This window comes from Sceloporus undulatus, chromosome 1, assembly GCF_019175285.1.
Source record: "Sceloporus undulatus isolate JIND9_A2432 ecotype Alabama chromosome 1, SceUnd_v1.1, whole genome shotgun sequence".
In the NCBI taxonomy this organism is placed as follows: domain Eukaryota; kingdom Metazoa; phylum Chordata; class Lepidosauria; order Squamata; family Phrynosomatidae; genus Sceloporus; species Sceloporus undulatus.
The window spans coordinates 2584793-2602989 of NC_056522.1; the positions used below are offsets into that span (position 1 = coordinate 2584793).

Here is an 18197-nt window from a genome sequence, read left to right on the forward strand (position 1 = left end):
GTTATAAAAATAGTCCCTGTCCATAGGAGCATCTGTGGATAAAGAATCAAGGGTTTCATTCCACAGTACCCAAGCATCTACAGCCAGAAAGTGAAACATTTGCTTTGAACAGGTGTCAGCTCTTCCCTTTTTTGCAAAATACTACAAAATAAAAATTTAACAAACACAAATGCAAAGGATTGATTGGGACAATTTGTGTCCCAACCATTTTTTCTTTTAAAATAAAAGGTATGCAGCATTTGACTAAACCTTGGGGACCTCTTCAAGTGGCAATGTTGTAAAACACCTGCCGTAGCAGTCTAGCTGCAGGTGAATTCTGCAAGAAAATATTCCTCTAGAGGGGAAAAGCTCTGGTCTACTAAACACAAGTTAAATCCCCTTCCTAGCAGCTGCAAGGGAAACACCAAGACGTGAGCTGTTTCGTTACCGGTTGAGCTTCCGCTTCTGTTGGGATTTGATAATGGTATTCTCATCATCCCGCTTCTTCAGCACCTGGAAGTTGTACTCCAGTTTCTCCTGGTTCAGCTGGTAGATGGCTTTCATTTGTTGCAGCTGTTGCTCCAGGATCTGGCATCCAAAGTGAAGGAAGATACATTAAGGAATGAGCCAATATCACAGGGCCAGTTCCACTCAGGAACGCGCTACAAATGAAGTAGGCCTCATCACATCAAGCGAGAGGGAGTGAACATCTTGCCTTTGTGTCACTGGGGACAGCGATACTATTATCTATGTCCACTGCATGTCAAAAAGGTGGGGTCCCAAAGGAAACAAATGGCCTGAGCAGAGGCCCAAGGATAGCCTGTGTTATCCTGGCCCAGACCTAACCTGAGTAGGTCCCCGGGCTGGCGCAAGGAACAATGGGTGTTTACATGCATACACGCTAGTGTGCCATGAACCCACTACTGCCATGTGCCCGTTATCTTTCTCCACCATCCACTATAGCAAGAAGGGACCCCCTGTTGCCACATCTGATGTGGAAACAAGGTGCCTGGCTGCACCCACATATCCAGGTGCCCATTTCCATGTCATTCACAGTGACATAGTTCTTCCCAGTAGCGGCGATGGTGAAGGATGGTTAGGGGCATGCAAGGCCTTTCGATTTGCTACCAGTTGCTGCCGAGTGTCCGAGAAACTCTGAGGCAAACAGAGGATCATTTTAACCTGTGCTAAAGCCCCTTTGCACCGGGATAGGGCCGGGACTGCTGGGTCAGCGTCTGCTCTGCCCAATCCCATCCCGGATTAGCCTGCGTCATCCAAATAGGACAGTGTGAAGCTGGGGAGAACATAGGCCTTTTGGCCCATGTGGATAGCCCCAAACTTCAGTGTTCTCATCAGAAAACAAGAGGTTTGACTGGGAATATCAAGAGGGAGATAGAAAAGGTTGGTGCAGGACAGATGGGTGTTTGCATGCATAGATGGTAGGAACCATAGAGGTGGAGGTGTATGGAAAAGAAATATTATAATCCAAAAGAAATCCTTCAAATTGGAATTCAAATGTGAATCTTGGGGCCCCAACCCTACACCATTTTCCATGTTAAGTGGAACAACTGACACATCAAGGTACTTTTTCTGGGCTGCAGAAACTGGGAAGTGATTCCCAAATTCCTTGGGGACTGGACAATCAATGCACTGGTTTGGGGCAAGAGCCAACATGGTAAAGTGGTTTGAGCATTGGACTATGACTTAGGTGACCAGGGTTTGAATCCTTGCTCTGCCATGGAAACCCACTGGGTGATCCTGGGCAAGTCACACTCTCTCAGCCTCAGAAGATCCTGTGAATAAACTGTGCCAAGAAAACTATAAGAAATGGTTGCCTTCGTGTCACCATAAGTCAGAAACAACATGAAATATGTTTCCTTTGCTATTATGTTAACATTCCTTTAAATCTGTCCCTTCAAATGGCCAAGATATGGGCACCAATTGCTATTGAACCCGGTTCACCCATGAGGCAGGTGTCTATCAGGTATCTTTCAAAGGACTTCTGCAGGAGACACACTCAACCCACTGGGCAAGGCTTCGGCTGCACTCTGAGCGCATTCAACATGTCCTGCAGCATGTGTTCTCCTCCCATACCTCCACATCATGCTCCAGCTTGATCTTGATAACATTGTATTCTTCAGCATCTTGCACCCGCAACTGGTTCAGCTCCCGCTCGTACTCCTCCACTTTCCTCAGGCGGGCCATCATGAACTCCAACTAGGACCAAAGTGGAAGAAACCTGATCACCAGGGGCCTGACTGTAGATGAATAGATGGATAGAAACCCTTTTGCTCCCACTGGAATGGCTCAGAAATCAATCATAGAATCACAGAATTATAGAGTTGGAAGAGACTCCAAGGGCCATCCAGTCCAACCCCATTCTGTCATGCAGGAACTCACAGTCAAAGCACCTCTGACAGATGGCTATCCAGCCTCTGCTTAAAGACCTCCAAAGAAGGAGACACTACCACAATCTCCAAGGGAGTGTGTTCCACTGTCAAAAAGCTCTTACTGTCAGGAAGTTCCTCCTAATGTTGAGCTGGAATCTCTTTTCCTGCAGTTGCATCCTTTGTGCCGTGTTCTAGTCTCTGGAGCAGCAGAAAACAAGCTTGCTCCATCCTCATTGTAACATTCCTTCAAATAGTTAAACAGGGCTATCATATCACCCCTTAACCATCTCTTCTCCAGGCTAAACATACCCAGCTCCCTAAGGCTTTCCTCATAAGGCATGACTTCCAGGCCCTTCATCATTTTGGTCTCCCTCCTCTGGATATACTCCAGTTTATCAACATCCTTTTTTAATTTTAGAGCCCAGAACTGGACATAGTATTCCAGGTGGGGCCTGAGCAAAGCAGAATAGAAGGGCATTATTACTTCCCTTGATCTAGACACTATACTTCCATTGATGCAGCCTAAAATAGAATTGGCCTTTTTAGCTGCCGCAGCACACAACAGTACAGCTTGTGGCATGAACCAAGCTACCTGCTCAAAAAGATGCACATCACAGAATCAAAGCTGGAAAGGATCTCAAAGGCTGTCTAATTCACCGTTTGTTGATACAGGAAATCTCTTACTGCACTACCCCCACTAAGTGGCCATCCATCCTCTGCTGAAAAGCCTCCAGCAAAGGAGATAGCTTCCATAGCAATTTATTCCTCTGTTGTAACATCAGGAAGTCATTCCCAAAGCTTTGTCAAGGCCTTTATTTCTTCAATGTATCCTTGCTGGTTTAGGTCCTTGAACAGGGGGAAACAAATCTCTTCTATAAGTGAAAGCCCTACAAAGTGTTTAAGATGCAGCATTTGAATAGATCCCGGCCATGTAATGCTCCCCCCACAGTCATATACAAGCAAAGACTCTGACCACCGTTATTTTATTATTGTAGTATTGTTTTTAGATTTTTATTGTCTGTAATTTTAATCAATGGAATTGTTTAATCCTTTTTTAAGGGGGGGAAATTGTATATATTGTATTTTTTAAAGGTTGTACGCCGCTTTGATTGTGGAAACAAAAAGCAGGATATAAATTAAAGTTTTATTTTTTTTTTATTATAAGATGGCTAACTTATCACTCCTTCATAATTACAGAAGCAGTTGTGTTTTTTTGATGATGATGATGATGATGATGATGATGATGATGATGATGCATTTGCATCTAAGGCAGCTTACACCAAATTAACATAAAGCACAGCTAAAATCTTATTCATACAAAAATTTAAAAACCGATTAAAGCAATTAAAGAAACAATTCTGTTAAAAACACAAAGTTGAAACTGCTCAAAGCAGCTGAAATTGTTTAAAGACAGTTTTAAAAAGTTAAACGTAGAGAACATCTTATTAAAAGACCCTTCTGCACAATGGATCAGAACAGCCAAAGGCCTGCCTAGATAAAAATAACAAAGATGTGTTATTCATGTCTGGCTCCTACTTACGTTGGATAAAATGTTCTTGTTCAGCTCAGTGAGCTCTCTGTCGTTATTCACCATCAAGTCAACTTCAACTTCTGGAGACCCTACGAATGTGAGCTCCAGTCCTCAATTGCCCTGTTCAGCTCTTGCAAACTCAGGGCTTCTTTGGGGCAATCCAGACTGCCCCAAAGGGATGGGCTGGAGGCGCCCAGTTTCCCTCTGGACGAATGCCGCAGCAACCAAACTGCGTGGCATCCCTCCGGACCAAAAAGAACCTAGAAAAACCGGGTTCTTTTTGGCATGCCGGGACATCACCAGTGCTCCATCGGCGCACTGTGATGTGTCCAAGATGCAAGTGCAGCGCCCGGCGGTGCGGATGTGGCGCTACATTTCTGTCACGCACGTGTGCCACGTATGGAGAGCGGCATGCATAGATGGTGCCGTCCATATGTATCAGGATTCCAGAGCATGTGGTTGCCACGTGCTCTGGAACTCCAATTTTGGCGCTGGCACGGCACTTTTGGCCTGTCTGTTTCGGGCCTTTGTTTGAGACAATCAATCTGTCTCCCTCTTTTCATATTGCCTTCTACTTTACTGAGCGTTATCATCTTTTCCAGTGAGTCACATCATCTCATGAAATACCCGAAGTACAACAGACTCAGTTGAGCTGTCTTGGCTTCTAGGGACAGCATGGGCCTGATTTGCTCTCAGACCCATTCATTTGTATTTGTAGCAATCCATGGTAGACTCATAAAATCTTAAGATTTAGAAGAACCACAAGGGCCATCCAATCCTATCCTTTATCATGCAGGAATACCCAACCCAAATATTCCTGAAAGATAGCCATTTAGCCTCTGTTTACAGACCTCCAAGGAAGAAAAGACCACCACCTTCAAGGCAGTCTATTCCACTGTAAAACAGTTCTTACAGTAAAGAAGTTCCTCCCAATGTTTAGATGGAATTTCTTTTGTCATTTGAATCTGAAGAAATTCCTGCAGCATCACATCTCAACAGAGATCACCAGTGAACTCTGCTATGCAGATAATGACTTGTTCTGGTGGAAGAGTCAGAGTGGGAAGTGGGTCCCTTAGCAGCAACTTTGAGCTAAATTCTCCCATCTATGTTCACGAACATAGAAAAGCTGTCTGCAGACATGGTAGTCATGGCAACCATCCCCTTAGTACAGCAAGATACAATTTATCTGGCCCTTAAAACCTGAATTTCATTTTGAACAGAAGGAGAGTAACAAGGAAACAAACAGCCCAAATAACAGGGGGTTCTCGCAGCCCAAAGGTGGTAAACTCCTGCTCTACACTGGAGGAGCAGCTTCCTCCTGGATGAATGCATGTGCGCACACACCCCCCCCCCCCCACACACACACACAGAGTCCTTACCTCCTGCAGGTTGAGATTCTGCATGCCTTGCTCCCATTTCTTCTTATTGTTTGTGAGGAGTTCACGGCGCTCCAATTCGAAGGCTTTCTGGAGGGAAAAAGAGATAAGTGGCAAGAATGAGCTCCCACTCTCTTGCATGAAAGGGGAGTTGGCAGTGCCAGGATAGCGCCTGGGTTCTCCAGAGATTAATCTTAAAAATGTGTGTGGCAGATTCAGCAATGTAACTCTAAGCACAAATGACACCTGTGATTCGGAGCACATCATGTGTGATGCGCTTGAAACTGAGTTAACTAACTACAGTTACTTAGGCTCTAGTGACCTCCTGCTTAGATTACTGTAATATAATGTATATGGGGCTGCCCTTGAAGGCAGTCTGGACACTGACTCCCACATAGGATGGCATTGGATGTTAAGCGGGAATAGACAATCTGAATATAGGACACCTGCCAAAAAGAGATCTTCACTCAATACTTCCCTTCCTCACCTTCTGAAACTGACTGGATTTATTTTCACAGGAAGGGTAAATCAGGATTCTTTTGTTTTATTGTTTTAAACTATTTTGATATTCTTAGTCCCTGTACAATTGCATTTTGAATCCATTAGCCACCATGAATAAAGAAAACGCAAATTTCAAAATACAAAATCCACTATGGGCTCCCAGGGGAGGAAAAATCAGGAAACCCCAGGAGCCATGCCTGTTTCCCCACAATAAGCTCCCCTCCTAACAAGGGCTGCGCTCACTACACAGGCGCACACCACACACACACACACACACACACAGAGGCACACAGCCAAATGGCTTTTTGAGAAGAAATAAAAAAAGCTCTGACGAACGAATCCATGACCTCAATCATCAGGAGCTCTCGGCGGTAGTTTTTGATGAGGTTTCGGATCTGCTCCTCCATTCGCTCCAGCAACAGGTTAATGTCTTCCGCCTGCCTCCTGAGATCCTTCACGTACTGGTCATCTTTGGACTTCAGCTCCTGAAGGGCAAAAGCAGCCCAGTTCAAAGCATTACTTTTGGACCCAACTTCCAGACTATGAAAACATGGGGGTCTTTTGAGAGCTGCTCACTCTCATGCTTGTGAAAACCCTCATTATTAAAAGTTTATCAGACCATACTGAAAGCAGACTGAGACATCCTATATGGGGTGTTTAACTGCACACTGGACATTTTCACACAGGGAAAAATGGAAGGTTAAACTGGTCCCAATGCAGGGTCATCCAGGGCATTTGGGACAGTTTTGCAGTTGCTTTTCAGATGGCACTATAAACCAACCAGTCAGAATCCAGATAAAAAGTGAAGTGAATCGGGGAATAAGCATTTTTGCAAAAATATTGTGTTTTCATGTCCAGTACATTTATAAATTTACTCCTTTCACATAATAGCAGCCATCTGAAAACCGTGTCCTGGATTCTCCGTTCCCAGGTTTCCCATGGTTCCTTGCTGTGCCAAGGAGAGGGAGGCAGCACACACCCCTCTTTCCCTTGCGTGGCTGCTCTCCTCGTCCTGTAGCCTCTAAGCCTTAAGTCTAAGGGAACAGCTGTTGGGCAAGCAAGAGAGAGGAGGTTTTGGCATTCCTCCTGTAGAGGAGGGAGTAATGGAGGATATGTCCTGGAAAAGGAGGGCATCTGGGAGTTTCAGCCCTCGCTGGAATCAGGCATCCTCTTTTGCTCTAGTCTGTGTGTGTGTGTGCTTATGTGTGGTTTTATGGGAGTTTGCAAAGGAAAACCTCAGCCTTCCTTCCTCTGAAACAGCGTCTGGGACAAAGAGGATTTTCCACCCTGTTTCCCTTCCCTCTCTGGTGCATGTCTGTGTGTGCACTTGGGGAAATGACAGTTTGGAGCATGCGCAAAAAAGTTATTTCCAAGTTAGCAATGAGATTGGTCCTCATCCATCTGAAACCCAAATTTGCTTTCGACCCACTTTCTTGCCTAAGTAATGTGCTTTTAACCCCTTGCTGTGCTCTGTGTGTGATAACCATTAGTGAATTTGCTTGCTTCTCTGGGATGCTAACACTTTAACCATTTTAGGGATGGAAGCACATAGGCCCCCCATGTGAAAAAGTCCACTGTTCAGCAGCCAGGGCTGTTTTCTCTCCAAATCTTAAAGTCAGGAGAGAGAGGAACTGCCGGCCACCTAAGGCCTGATGTGTTGCTTCATCTCTCCTAATGCAATCCAATCCCCCCCCCTCCCAATGCCAACTCTTGTATCAGCCTGGGCTGATTTTTGGAGTTCTGTTTGCCTAATTTAAGTTCTTGAAGCTGTAACGTATCTATATCAAATAGTAGCACATTACGAAGAAAGACACATGCTAGCTCCAGGCACGTAGCCAACCTAATCCTAAATAAAGATAGGAGTGCGAGTGTGAAGGAAAATGAAAATAAATGACCAGTGAAATGCCTGTGAGAAGAGAGAATATCTATAGATTGGACAGAGAATAAACCTTGGTAGTTATACTGGCTGAGACAGATGGGATGGTAATGACACCTACTGTACCTCAGGTAGGGATATAGATAAGGTCTCTATTCTGACTGTATAAGAGAACAGGGGAAGAGTGTAATCTTTTAGCTGACTGGCTAAAACAAAGGAAAGAGTATAAAACAGAAACCTATTGAGCAACAAAGCACCAGATTTTATTCTTGGCAAACTAGTTGATCTCAGCTCCTGCTGTCAAGCAATCACTGATAAGTCCAACTCCTACATGTGGGAAGGTATTCATTTCTTGAAGAAGCTTGTTATCTAACATCCAAGAGAACGCTGGTGTAAAACAAACAGTTAAACAGACACACCAGGAGAGGGAGTGCGACACTTTGCTATATAATCTGATGGGGTGCATGTTTGTTACAAGAATATGCCTAGACTGATTCAAAGTCTATGTAAGCTGGGCCACTAAGAACAGCATATTTATCTGTGCTGTCTGGGTTACTAGAATAAGTATTCTTATGAAGCTGCAACTTGTGCTCCTGTTCATTTTCTGTTAGACCAAGGCTTAAGAATACTTAAAGGTAATACTGATGTTCACCTGACTACTGGACTGGCATTTGCAACAACCTTGGGAGCCAAGGGCCATGTCTGCATGGACCAAGAGGCCTGTTTTCTCCCATTCTGGTGTCGTTCTGCTCTAGCAATGCATGGCCCAAACCCCAGTTCTGGTGTGAGCAGTCTGGACAACATCTGGCACCTTCAGCACCAGAATTGGGGTATTTGTTGCTTGTTGTGTGCTTTAACTTGTTTCTCACTTATGAAATTTCATCATTATCATCATCAATAATTTCCGGGTTGTTTTTTCTTTACGTTGACCAGAGAAAATAACATTAATCAATGCTGTACAAATGCTATTAATACAATAATAAGGAAAAAACCTAAGACAAAATTAGACTGAGAAAGAAAGTGATTAACTCCTTGGTAAGCTTTTTACAGCTGAACAAGGATTTGAACTCAGCACTCCTGAGTGTGACTCTGATGTTCTAGCTGTCACAACATTCAGATTCTCAGAGAAGACATGCAGGAAGGGTTTTCCAGCAAATACTTGGAAACTGCAATTGTCCTCTCTGTTTCCGACCATCACCTAAAATACCTGAGGCTTCTGAATGTTGGCAGGACAGTGATGGGATTTCACTGCTTTTTTTGCATCTATTAGAGCAACATTGCTTTTGCCATGTTTTCAAAACATTACTTTTGTCGTGTTTTCAAAACTTTTGTACATCAACGTGAATATATAGCACTGTAAATAAATTAATAAAGAAATAAACAAACAGATGTGGGAAAACCAAACACTTCACCATGACTTCACTGTGTAAAACAAAACAAAAAGATAACTTAGAGTGGATGCATTGAATGTCAAAACCCCATCCTCAACATAAACTGTTTAGAAATATATAATTATATGATGTTATTAAGTATTATGTTTTATTCATAATGCATAAATAATTGTGTTGTCAAATTATGCAGGGAAGGGCGTTATCACCAAAATGTAGAAATCATCATTTGACACACAGAGCATGGTTGCATTATAGGAAGCAAATGCCATTTCCCTCAGAGGTTAATCTTGGCCTCAAGCCATTAAACTAGTCTCCACACATTCATATTCAGCATTCAAAGCCAACTGACTGATAGGTACAAAAGAAAAGATTCTTCAAAGTCTTTACAAAGACTTAACAAAGTCTGACAGTGAATTGTATGGTGAGATAAACTAAAGGAGCATCCAACCTCCAAGGTACTGTATTATCCATAACTTTAGTTCTATATTTGGAACCAAAGCCAGGGGGGCAACGCACCCAGCACCATTACACATATGCTGGCATTCCACACCAGGACGGAGGTTTTGGAAAACAGATCAGCTTTTCTGAGCATTTTGTTGAAAATACCAGGGAACAATTCTAAATCAAGCCATAGAGAACATCTAAACCAGAAATGGGCAACTATCGGGGCTTAGAAGCTGCACTGTCCTCCTTAGAGTCATTATTATTATTATTATTATTAACCTTTATTTATGAAGCGCTGTAAATTTACACAGCGCTGTACATACAATCTTTTTAGTTAGACGGTTCCCTGCCCTCAGGCTTACAATCTAAAAAGACATGACACAGAAGGAGAAGAAGGGAGTGGTGGAGGGAAAGGGTAAGAGGTCCAGCAGTTCCTCTCAACCTCCGAGGCCTGGACCAAGGCAGATGGACTGAAGGGAGGGCTTGGCTTCAAAATGGAAGGTTAATCATTATCCAGGGAAAATACATACTCACAAGTAGGATAATACATATACAGTACATAGCAATACAGGAAATGGATCAATAAACAGCCAACAACAGAACATCAGATAGTAAGCGACAATTATGCGATGCCTGGGAAGGCTTCTCTGAATAGGATGGTTTTCAACTCCGTTTTGAAGCTGGTTAAAGAAGTGATGGCTCTTGCTTGTGGAGGAAGAAGGTTCCAGGAGTGAGGGGCAGCAAGTGAAAAGGGGCGAATCCGGGATGGGGCAGAGGAAATCCTGGGCTGGGACAGGAACCCTTGACTACCAGAACGGAGGGCCCTGGTGGGAAGGTGAGGAGAAAGAAGGTCAGATAAGTAAGGAGGGGCCAGTCCATGGAGGGCTTTGAATGTCGACAGCAGGAGCTTATACTGAATGCGGAAAGGGAGAGGGAGCCAGTGAAGGGATGCCAACACAGGAGAGATGTGGTCAGAGCGGTGGGTGGAAGTGATAATGCGTGCAGCTGAATGCTGGACAGAGATTAAAGGACGGAGGTGAGAAAAAGGAAGCCCAGCCAGGAGGACATTACAGTAATCAAGTCGTGAGATCACTAGGGCATGGACCAGGATCTTGGCAGTAGAGGCGGAGAGATATGGTCGGATTTTGGCAATATTGTACAAAAAGAATCTACAAGCCTTGGCTGTGGTCTGGATCTGAGGGATACAGGACAGAAAGGAATCAAAGATAAAACCAAGACTGTGGGCTTGCTGGACTGGTTGAATGGAAATGTTGTCCACAGAGACAGAAAAGGAGTGTTGAAGGTTGGGCTTAGGAGGAAAGACAAGAAGCTCCGTCTTGGACATGTTGAGCTTCAAACACCGATGGCACATCCACTGTGAGTCAGCTGTAAGGCAAGACGAGACTTGCTGTTCAAGCCTTGGAGAAAGGTCAGGGGTGGAAAGATACAGCTGGGTGTCATCGGCATAGAGATGGTAGGACAAACCAAAAGAACTGATGAGTTTTCCTAAGGACAGTGTGTAGAGAGAAAACAGAAGGGGACCCAGAACAGAGCCCTGGGGAACTCCAACAGATAAGGGAACAGGAGAAGAAGTCAGACCCCCTGCAACTACTGCAAAAGATCTGCCAGACAAGTAAGATCTAAACCAGTCGAGAACAGAGTCTGAGAACCCAAGGTCAGAGAGTATGTCAATTAGGAGACAGTGATCAACGGTGTCAAAGGCTGCAGACAAATCAAGAAGGATGAGAACAGAGTAAAGGCCATTAGCCTTGGCCTGTAAAAGGTCATTTGAGATCTTAGTGAGGGCTGTCTCAGTGGAATGCTTTGGGCGGAAACCAGACTGAAAGGGATCGAGAATGGAGTTGGCTTCAAGAAACTCAAGACAGCGCGAATAGACAACCCGTTCCAAAACCTTAGAAAGAAAGGGGAGAAGAGTCATGGGGGCAATTTCAATACACTTTGAGAGGCTTCTAAGCCATGGTTGGAAAGACATGGTAAAATTGCTTTCCACACCCCATGAGGGGCATAGGGAACATTTTGGGGCCAAAAAATGTTCAGATCTTTTCCAAATAAAATTGGGAGGGGGATCCTACAATTGGCCTTGGGACCATGTGTAGCCCATGGGTCACAAACACACACATTCCCACCAAAGCCCCAGAGGATTTGAAAGACCCTCCCTGCATCTTAACTGCTACCGCCCTGGTCTTGGCTGGAGAGAAGAACCAGTAGTATCTGCTGGACTGGATCCCCTTCCCCACTGCCATTCCTTTCTCCTTTTGTGGTATGTCTTTTTAGACTGTAAGCCTGAGGGCAGGGAACTGTCAAATTGGCAATCTGTAAACCCTTCTTAGAGCCTTTGTGGCTGAAGAGCAGGGTGTAAATGCTCTAAATAAAGGAATAAATAACTAATAAACACCCTCCTACATGGGATCCTTTAAAATGCTTGCCAACTGGGAGCAGTGCCCCTTTCCTCTTTAACCTTTGTGACAAGGGTGGTCCTGTTCAACCTACCCTCCAAACCCACACCTGCCGAGAACTGCTCCATGCAAGCCCAACTTGAAGCCCACCTGCTGCAGTTCGCCAATCAGCTTGTTCTTCTCTTCGATCAGCAGCGCGCAGAGCTGCTGCTGCTGGTTGAGTGCCTCCCACAGATCCTGAGGGATGGTCTTCTCCCGGGCAGCTGCCCACTTGGAGGTAATCTCGTCAAACTTGTCCTGGTTGCCCTTGGCTTCATTCTCCAGCTTCTCCACTCTGCAAGCAGCAAGAGGAAGGACGTTCCTTCAAAACATGCTGAGGGGGTCACAACAGTTCGTAGACCTTGAAGCACCCCAAACCAACAAGGAACTGCCCTGTTTATCAAACCATTTCCTGTATTGCTATGTACTGTATATGCATTATCCTACTTGAGAGTATGTATTTTCCCTGGAAAATGATTAACCATCCATTATGAAGCCAAGCCCTCCCTCCAGTCCATCTGCCTTGGTCCAGGCCTCGGAGGTTGAGAGGAACTGCTGGACCTCTTACCCTCTCCCTCCAGCACTCCCTTCTCCTTCTGTGTCATGTCTTTTTAGATTGTAAGCCCGAGGGCAGGGATCCGTCTAACTAAAAAGATTGCATGTACAGCGCTGTGTAAATTTGCAGCGCTTCATAAATAAAGGTTAATAATAATAATAATAATAATAATAATAATGGGTGAGAACTGTTGAAAAACAGTGGGTTTGTGGAGGCAAAAGCTTTGCCTCCACAAACCCACCCATGTTGTTGTTGTTGTTGTTGTTGTTATTATTATTATTAACCTTTATTTATAAAGCTCTGTAAATTTACACAGCACTGTACATACAGTCTTTTTAATTAGACGGTTCCCTGCCCTCAGGCTTACAATCTAAAAAGACATGACATAAAAGGAGAAGGGAAAGGTGGTGGGGCTAGTAGGCTAATACATATAAAGTACATAGCAATACAGGAAATGGTTCGATAAAACAGGCACCAAAAGAACATCAAATAGCAAGTGACAATTATGCAATGCCTGGGAACGCTTCTCTGAACAGGATGGTCTTCAACTCTGTTTTGAAGCTGGTTGCCCAATATCAGTCAAAAATCAGGGGGGAAATGAAACCAGAAGTGACGGTTAATGAGAAGCTGGATCATTTCCAGAGAAAGCTGACCAAGAGGATCAGAGGTCTGGAAACCACCAGCTTTATAGAGAACGACTAAAGGATCTGGGTAGGTTTAGCCTGGAGAAGAGAAGACTGAGAGGTGATATGAAAGCCATCTTTAAATATATGAAGGGATTTACATGTAAGATGGAACAAACCTGTTTTCTGCTGCTCCAGAAACTGGAATACAAACCAACAGATCCAGATTATAAGAAATATTTTGTATATATGGTGTATTCTTTTAATATTGTAAGCTGCTTTGATTGTTTTTACAAAAAGCGGGGTAGAAATAAAAGTTTTATTTTTATTATTATTTATTATTATTATTTTGAAGTTCTTGAATGTAAGAGCTGCTTGGCAGTGGAATAGACTGCCTCAGAGGGTGATGGGCTCTCCATCTTTGGGGAGTGGGTCTTTGCACAGAGGTTGGATGGGCATCTCTCAGGAGCACTTTAGTTGTGTATTCTTTCATGGCAGGGGGTTGTACTTGGTCCCTACCAACTCTAAGATTCTGATTCCCTGCTGCAACATCACTTCTGGTTGTGTCAGGCACAGTGGCGCAGCCTGCCTGTGGTGGTCCAGGGAAGCAAAAAATGGCCCCCACTCCCTCACCACACTCCTATGGCAGACCAATTATCATCAAGGATCCTTTCCTAGCATGTTACCCCTGGTCCCCCTCCCTGGCTTTTCACTTTGGTGCAAATTGCAAGCTTATACCTCAAATCTTTCTAAACTGAGTTCCCTGCGTGCCACATGGATCTGTATTTCTGAAAGCCTATCCTCATAGCTGACAGTCCAAATGACCGCCCTGGGGTTAACTATATAAATGTGATTCTTGGAGATCCAAAATGGGGTCACAAAGTTCCCCTCTGCCCATGAACCTGTACTCCATCCTTGTACTATCTGCCACTCTCCAGCTTCCCATTTGACACAGCAGTGCTTTTTCAGCCAAAAGGGAAATGCAATCTTAACAAGCACCTCCCGCAGCACTATTTTTTACAGGGCAGTAAAAACCCAGAAGGTGGGGTCTCCTCTGAATGAGAACTTGCTTTCTGGAAAACCAGCCAATACATGAATGATCTGTAGAAGAAATGTATACTATAGTATTCAATACTCTGTCACATTTTGATTAAACTTTGTGGACCAAAGCACTGACACAAAGACGGATCACAGCTACATATGTCCAGCGTATGTTCATGCTGCAGAATCTCTAGGTAAAAAGGGACTTGGGAAACAAGCTTTGCAGTACTGTTCTGAGTTACAGAACTCAGCCTAAAATGCCAGGATATGGGGGAATTATTAAGAATACAATCTGAGCTATTTACCAGATGGATGTTTTTTAAATAAATAAATAAATACACACACACACACACACACACACACACTTTTCTTTTAAAAAAAACCCCAAATATATAGACGATAAAACTGCCCTTTTGGCTGGGATGTGGAAAGTATTCATTAAAACTGGGAGGCGGGGGAGAATTTCTCACTCCATGCTACAAGTGAAAATCTAATCAAGTGATCAATAAAGCCACTGGTAGTGTGCTAGGTTTGGCTTTTCATTTCTTGCACACTTCCTGCGTACAAACTGCACAAATCTGAGGGATGTGTGGGCCTTGTGCTCACCTCTGCCGCGTCAGTTCCTCCTCCTCTGACCTCCGATGTGCCTCCCGAGCATCAGCTGCCACCTGGATGTTGGTCACTAGCTCTGTGCCATCCAGCAACAGCTTGGCCAATCTCTGAATGGGCAGAGAGCAGACCAGAAAAGTGTTGAAATTGCCCATCAGCTTTAGCTCAGGACACACATTTTTAAAGATGTTGTATTTTTCTGGACCAAGCAATAACTTAAATTGGGGTGGCTTACTTCCAATTTTAAAGGTACTGGTGTCTGTTTGGTTTTTGGGTCATTTTTTGTTGTGAACCACTTCAAGCATAATATACGCGGAGAAGCAGTACAGGTGGACTATCCCTTATCTGAAAATCTGAAATTCACAATGTTCCAAAATCCAAAACATTTTTCATGGGTGGCTGAGACAGTGACACCTCTGATGCTCTGATGGTTCAATGTACACAAACTTTGTTTTATATAAACAATTATTAAATATATTATATAAAATTACCTTCAGGCTATGTGTATATGTTGTTGTGTACCTTCAAGTTGTTTCCTACTTATGTCAACCCTAACGCAAACTTATCAAGGGGTTTTCTCAGGCTGAGAGGGTATGACTCAACCAATGTCACCCAGTGGGTTTCTATGGCCTGATCTCCAGAGTCCTAGTCCTATGCTCACACCACACTGGTTCTGGTATCACATATATATGAAACATAAATGAATTCCTTGTTTAGACTTCAGTCCCATCTCCAAGATGTACAGTGCGTCCTCGCCTTACGCAGGGATCCGTTCCGGATCCCTCCGCGTAAGGCGAATTCCGCCTCTGCTCAAGCCCCATTGTAAACAATGGGGCTCGTGCACGGCGGCATGGCGGCACGCGGGGCACAACGGGCGCGCGCGCCCATTCAATTGAATGGGACGCGCCGCCCCTTCTGCCCTGCGTGCGCCCTGCTGCTTGAGCGCGTATGCTCAAGCCGCGTAAGGTGCGCCCACGTATGACACGGGCACGCTGTATATACAAATATTCCAAAATCCCCCCCTCAAAAAAATCCAAACTCTGAAAGAGTTCTGGCTCCAAGCATTTTGGACAAGGGATACTCAAACTGTACACAAATAAAATTAAGTTCACGAAGGCAGCCCCCTCTTAATGACTCTGTCATAAATAGATGAACTATAAACTATCTTCAACAAGAATAAAAGCAACCCGGGCCTGCTAAGATGTCCCAGCTACAAGTGAGGTTCTGATTCACATGAGCAGAAGCATCATCCAGTTTGGCATCCCTTTATGGCATCCCTCGACTAGTTTCGACCACTAAGGACCTTATCACACTTGATGAATCCTGCGCAGAAACAGGATTTTAAAAGAAGAAGAAAACCTGCAAATGTGGGATGTTCTTCAGATGCATTTGTGCCAAAGAGCAATAATGAAAAAATAAAGGGAATGGAAAGTCGACAAAAACGACACCTTTTTACTTTTGGGAAGTTCTTGAAAGTAAAAAGGTGTCATTTTTGCCAACTTTCCATTTGCTTTATTTTTGCATTATTTGCTGTTTGGAAGAAATGTTGTCTGAAAAACATACCGCATTTGCAGGATTTTTCTATTTTTAAGCCTCGTTTCTGCCTGGGATTCGTCTTGTGTGATAAGGTCCTAAGAATAAATGGAATCCAGCCCACTTCATCCAACGCCATCAACTGGAACACACCAAATCGCTTCCACTGAGAAACCTGCTCCATCAGGTGGAGTGATAACGGGAGGGATGTGATCTGGGCTAAATCTTTCCAGACATAGCCATTCATCAGTCAGCGTGACAGCCCTCAAGAGACAAACTCAAATTGACACTCCAATACAGTGGGCCCTTAGTATCCGCTGGGGTTCGGTTCAAGGACCCCCATCCATGGATACCAAAATCCATGGATGCTCAAGTCCCATTAAATACAATGGCACAGCAGGTGTCTATTAACTAAAACGGCAAAATCAAGGTTTGCTTTTTGGAATGTATACACACTTGTCCCTCCATATTTGCTAGGGTTAGGGGCACAAGACCCCCGTGAATATGGAAAAACTGCAAAGAACAAAAACACCATGTTTTGAGTTGAGAGGACACCTCTCTAGGAATAATCTCTAGGTCCTCCAGGGCAACTCTATGGTCAACGTCTGACAGACTCTGGCCATAGAACTGCACTGGAGGAGCTACAAAGGCCTAGTAGAGTGTCCTCTCTAGGAATCTCTAGGTCTTTCAGTGCAACTTGTAGTTAAAGTTGACCACAGAGTTGCACTGGAGGACCTAGATAATCCTAGAGAGAACATATTAACCAAATCGATGAATAATCAAATCTGCAAATATCAAAACTGCAAATATGGAGGGAGGAGTGTATACTGTTAAAATTTCCAAACCATGGATGACTGAATCCGTGGCTATGGAAGGCCGGCTGTATGGCCAAAGACGACCCAAGATGGCAGAGCAAGGCCCAAAGCGTGATCGGCACGGATGCCCTCTGCTGCCCAAAGGCCTCACCTGCCGGCTCTCCTCCGTCTGCTTGCGGCTCCTGCTCTGCTCTTCCTCCACCAGCTTCTTCGCTTCAGCGTCTTCCCCAAGGGCCTCCCTAAAAGAAAGGAAAGAGGGGCTTTTTCGCAGGGGGAAATGGGAAGGGTAAACTGGTCCCAATGGAAGGTCATCCAGGGGGGCACTAGGGACAGTTTCGCAATTGCCTTTCGATGGCGACGCGCGAAAACCGGTCAGGATCCAGGCGGAAAGTGAGGGAATCGGGAATAAGCCTTTTTGGCAAAGTACTGTGTTTTCATGTCCAGTTCATTGACGAATTTGCTCTCTTCAGGGAGGCAGCCTTGTTCTTGAGGGATAATGGGAAGTGCAGTCCCCCTGGGCAATGGGGCTGGTGGCTGATGGGAGCTCTAGCTTTCCCCAGCAGCTGTACTGAAGGATGATGGGGACTGTGGTCCCTGGCAGCAGTGCCAGTGGATCATGTGAAGTGTAGTAGCAGGCAGCTGTGCTGGAAGGCAATGGGCCTCTAGTTTCCCCCAGAGGCTTTGCGGTGGGTAATGGGAAGTATAGTCCCCTGGCTGCTGTGCTGAGATAACGGGAGATGTGTTCCCCCAGCAGTTCTGCTTGTGGATGATGGGGACTCTAGTCATTCAAGAGCTGAGTTGGCAGATAATGGGATCTGTAGTCCCGGGAGAAGGGGGCTCGATATGCCCTCTGTGGTGGTGGATAATGGGAAGTGTAGTCCCACGAGAAGGGGGCTTGATATGCCCTCTGTGGCGGTGGATAATGGGAAGTGTAGTCCCACGAGAAGGGGGCTTGATATGCCCTCTGTGGCGGTGGATAATGGGAAGTGTAGTCCCTGGAGAAGGGGCTCGAAATGCCCTCTGTGGCGGTGGATAATGGGAAGTGTAGTCCCTGGAGAAGGGGCTCGAAATGCCCT

General features: G+C 44.8%; 2 protein-coding genes across 2 annotated transcripts in view; one reads left to right on the forward strand and one right to left on the reverse strand.

The window, feature by feature from the left end:
- The window catches only part of LOC121919802 (otoferlin-like), a 243689-nt gene that overhangs the window by 217236 nt on the left and 8256 nt on the right, over positions 1–18197 (forward strand). The gene's annotated exons all lie outside the window — the stretch shown is intronic.
- The window catches only part of DRC1 (dynein regulatory complex subunit 1), a 34475-nt gene that overhangs the window by 15795 nt on the left and 483 nt on the right, over positions 1–18197 (reverse strand). Inside the window, exons 2-8 of the mRNA XM_042465353.1 lie at positions 17273–17360; positions 14771–14883; positions 12056–12239; positions 6125–6262; positions 5280–5366; positions 2074–2196; positions 428–567 (exon numbers count right to left, since the gene is read on the reverse strand). Coding sequence (XP_042321287.1) covers positions 428–567; positions 2074–2196; positions 5280–5366; positions 6125–6262; positions 12056–12239; positions 14771–14883; positions 17273–17360 — 873 coding nt within the window. The remainder of the gene's footprint in view (positions 1–427; positions 568–2073; positions 2197–5279; positions 5367–6124; positions 6263–12055; positions 12240–14770; positions 14884–17272; positions 17361–18197) is intronic.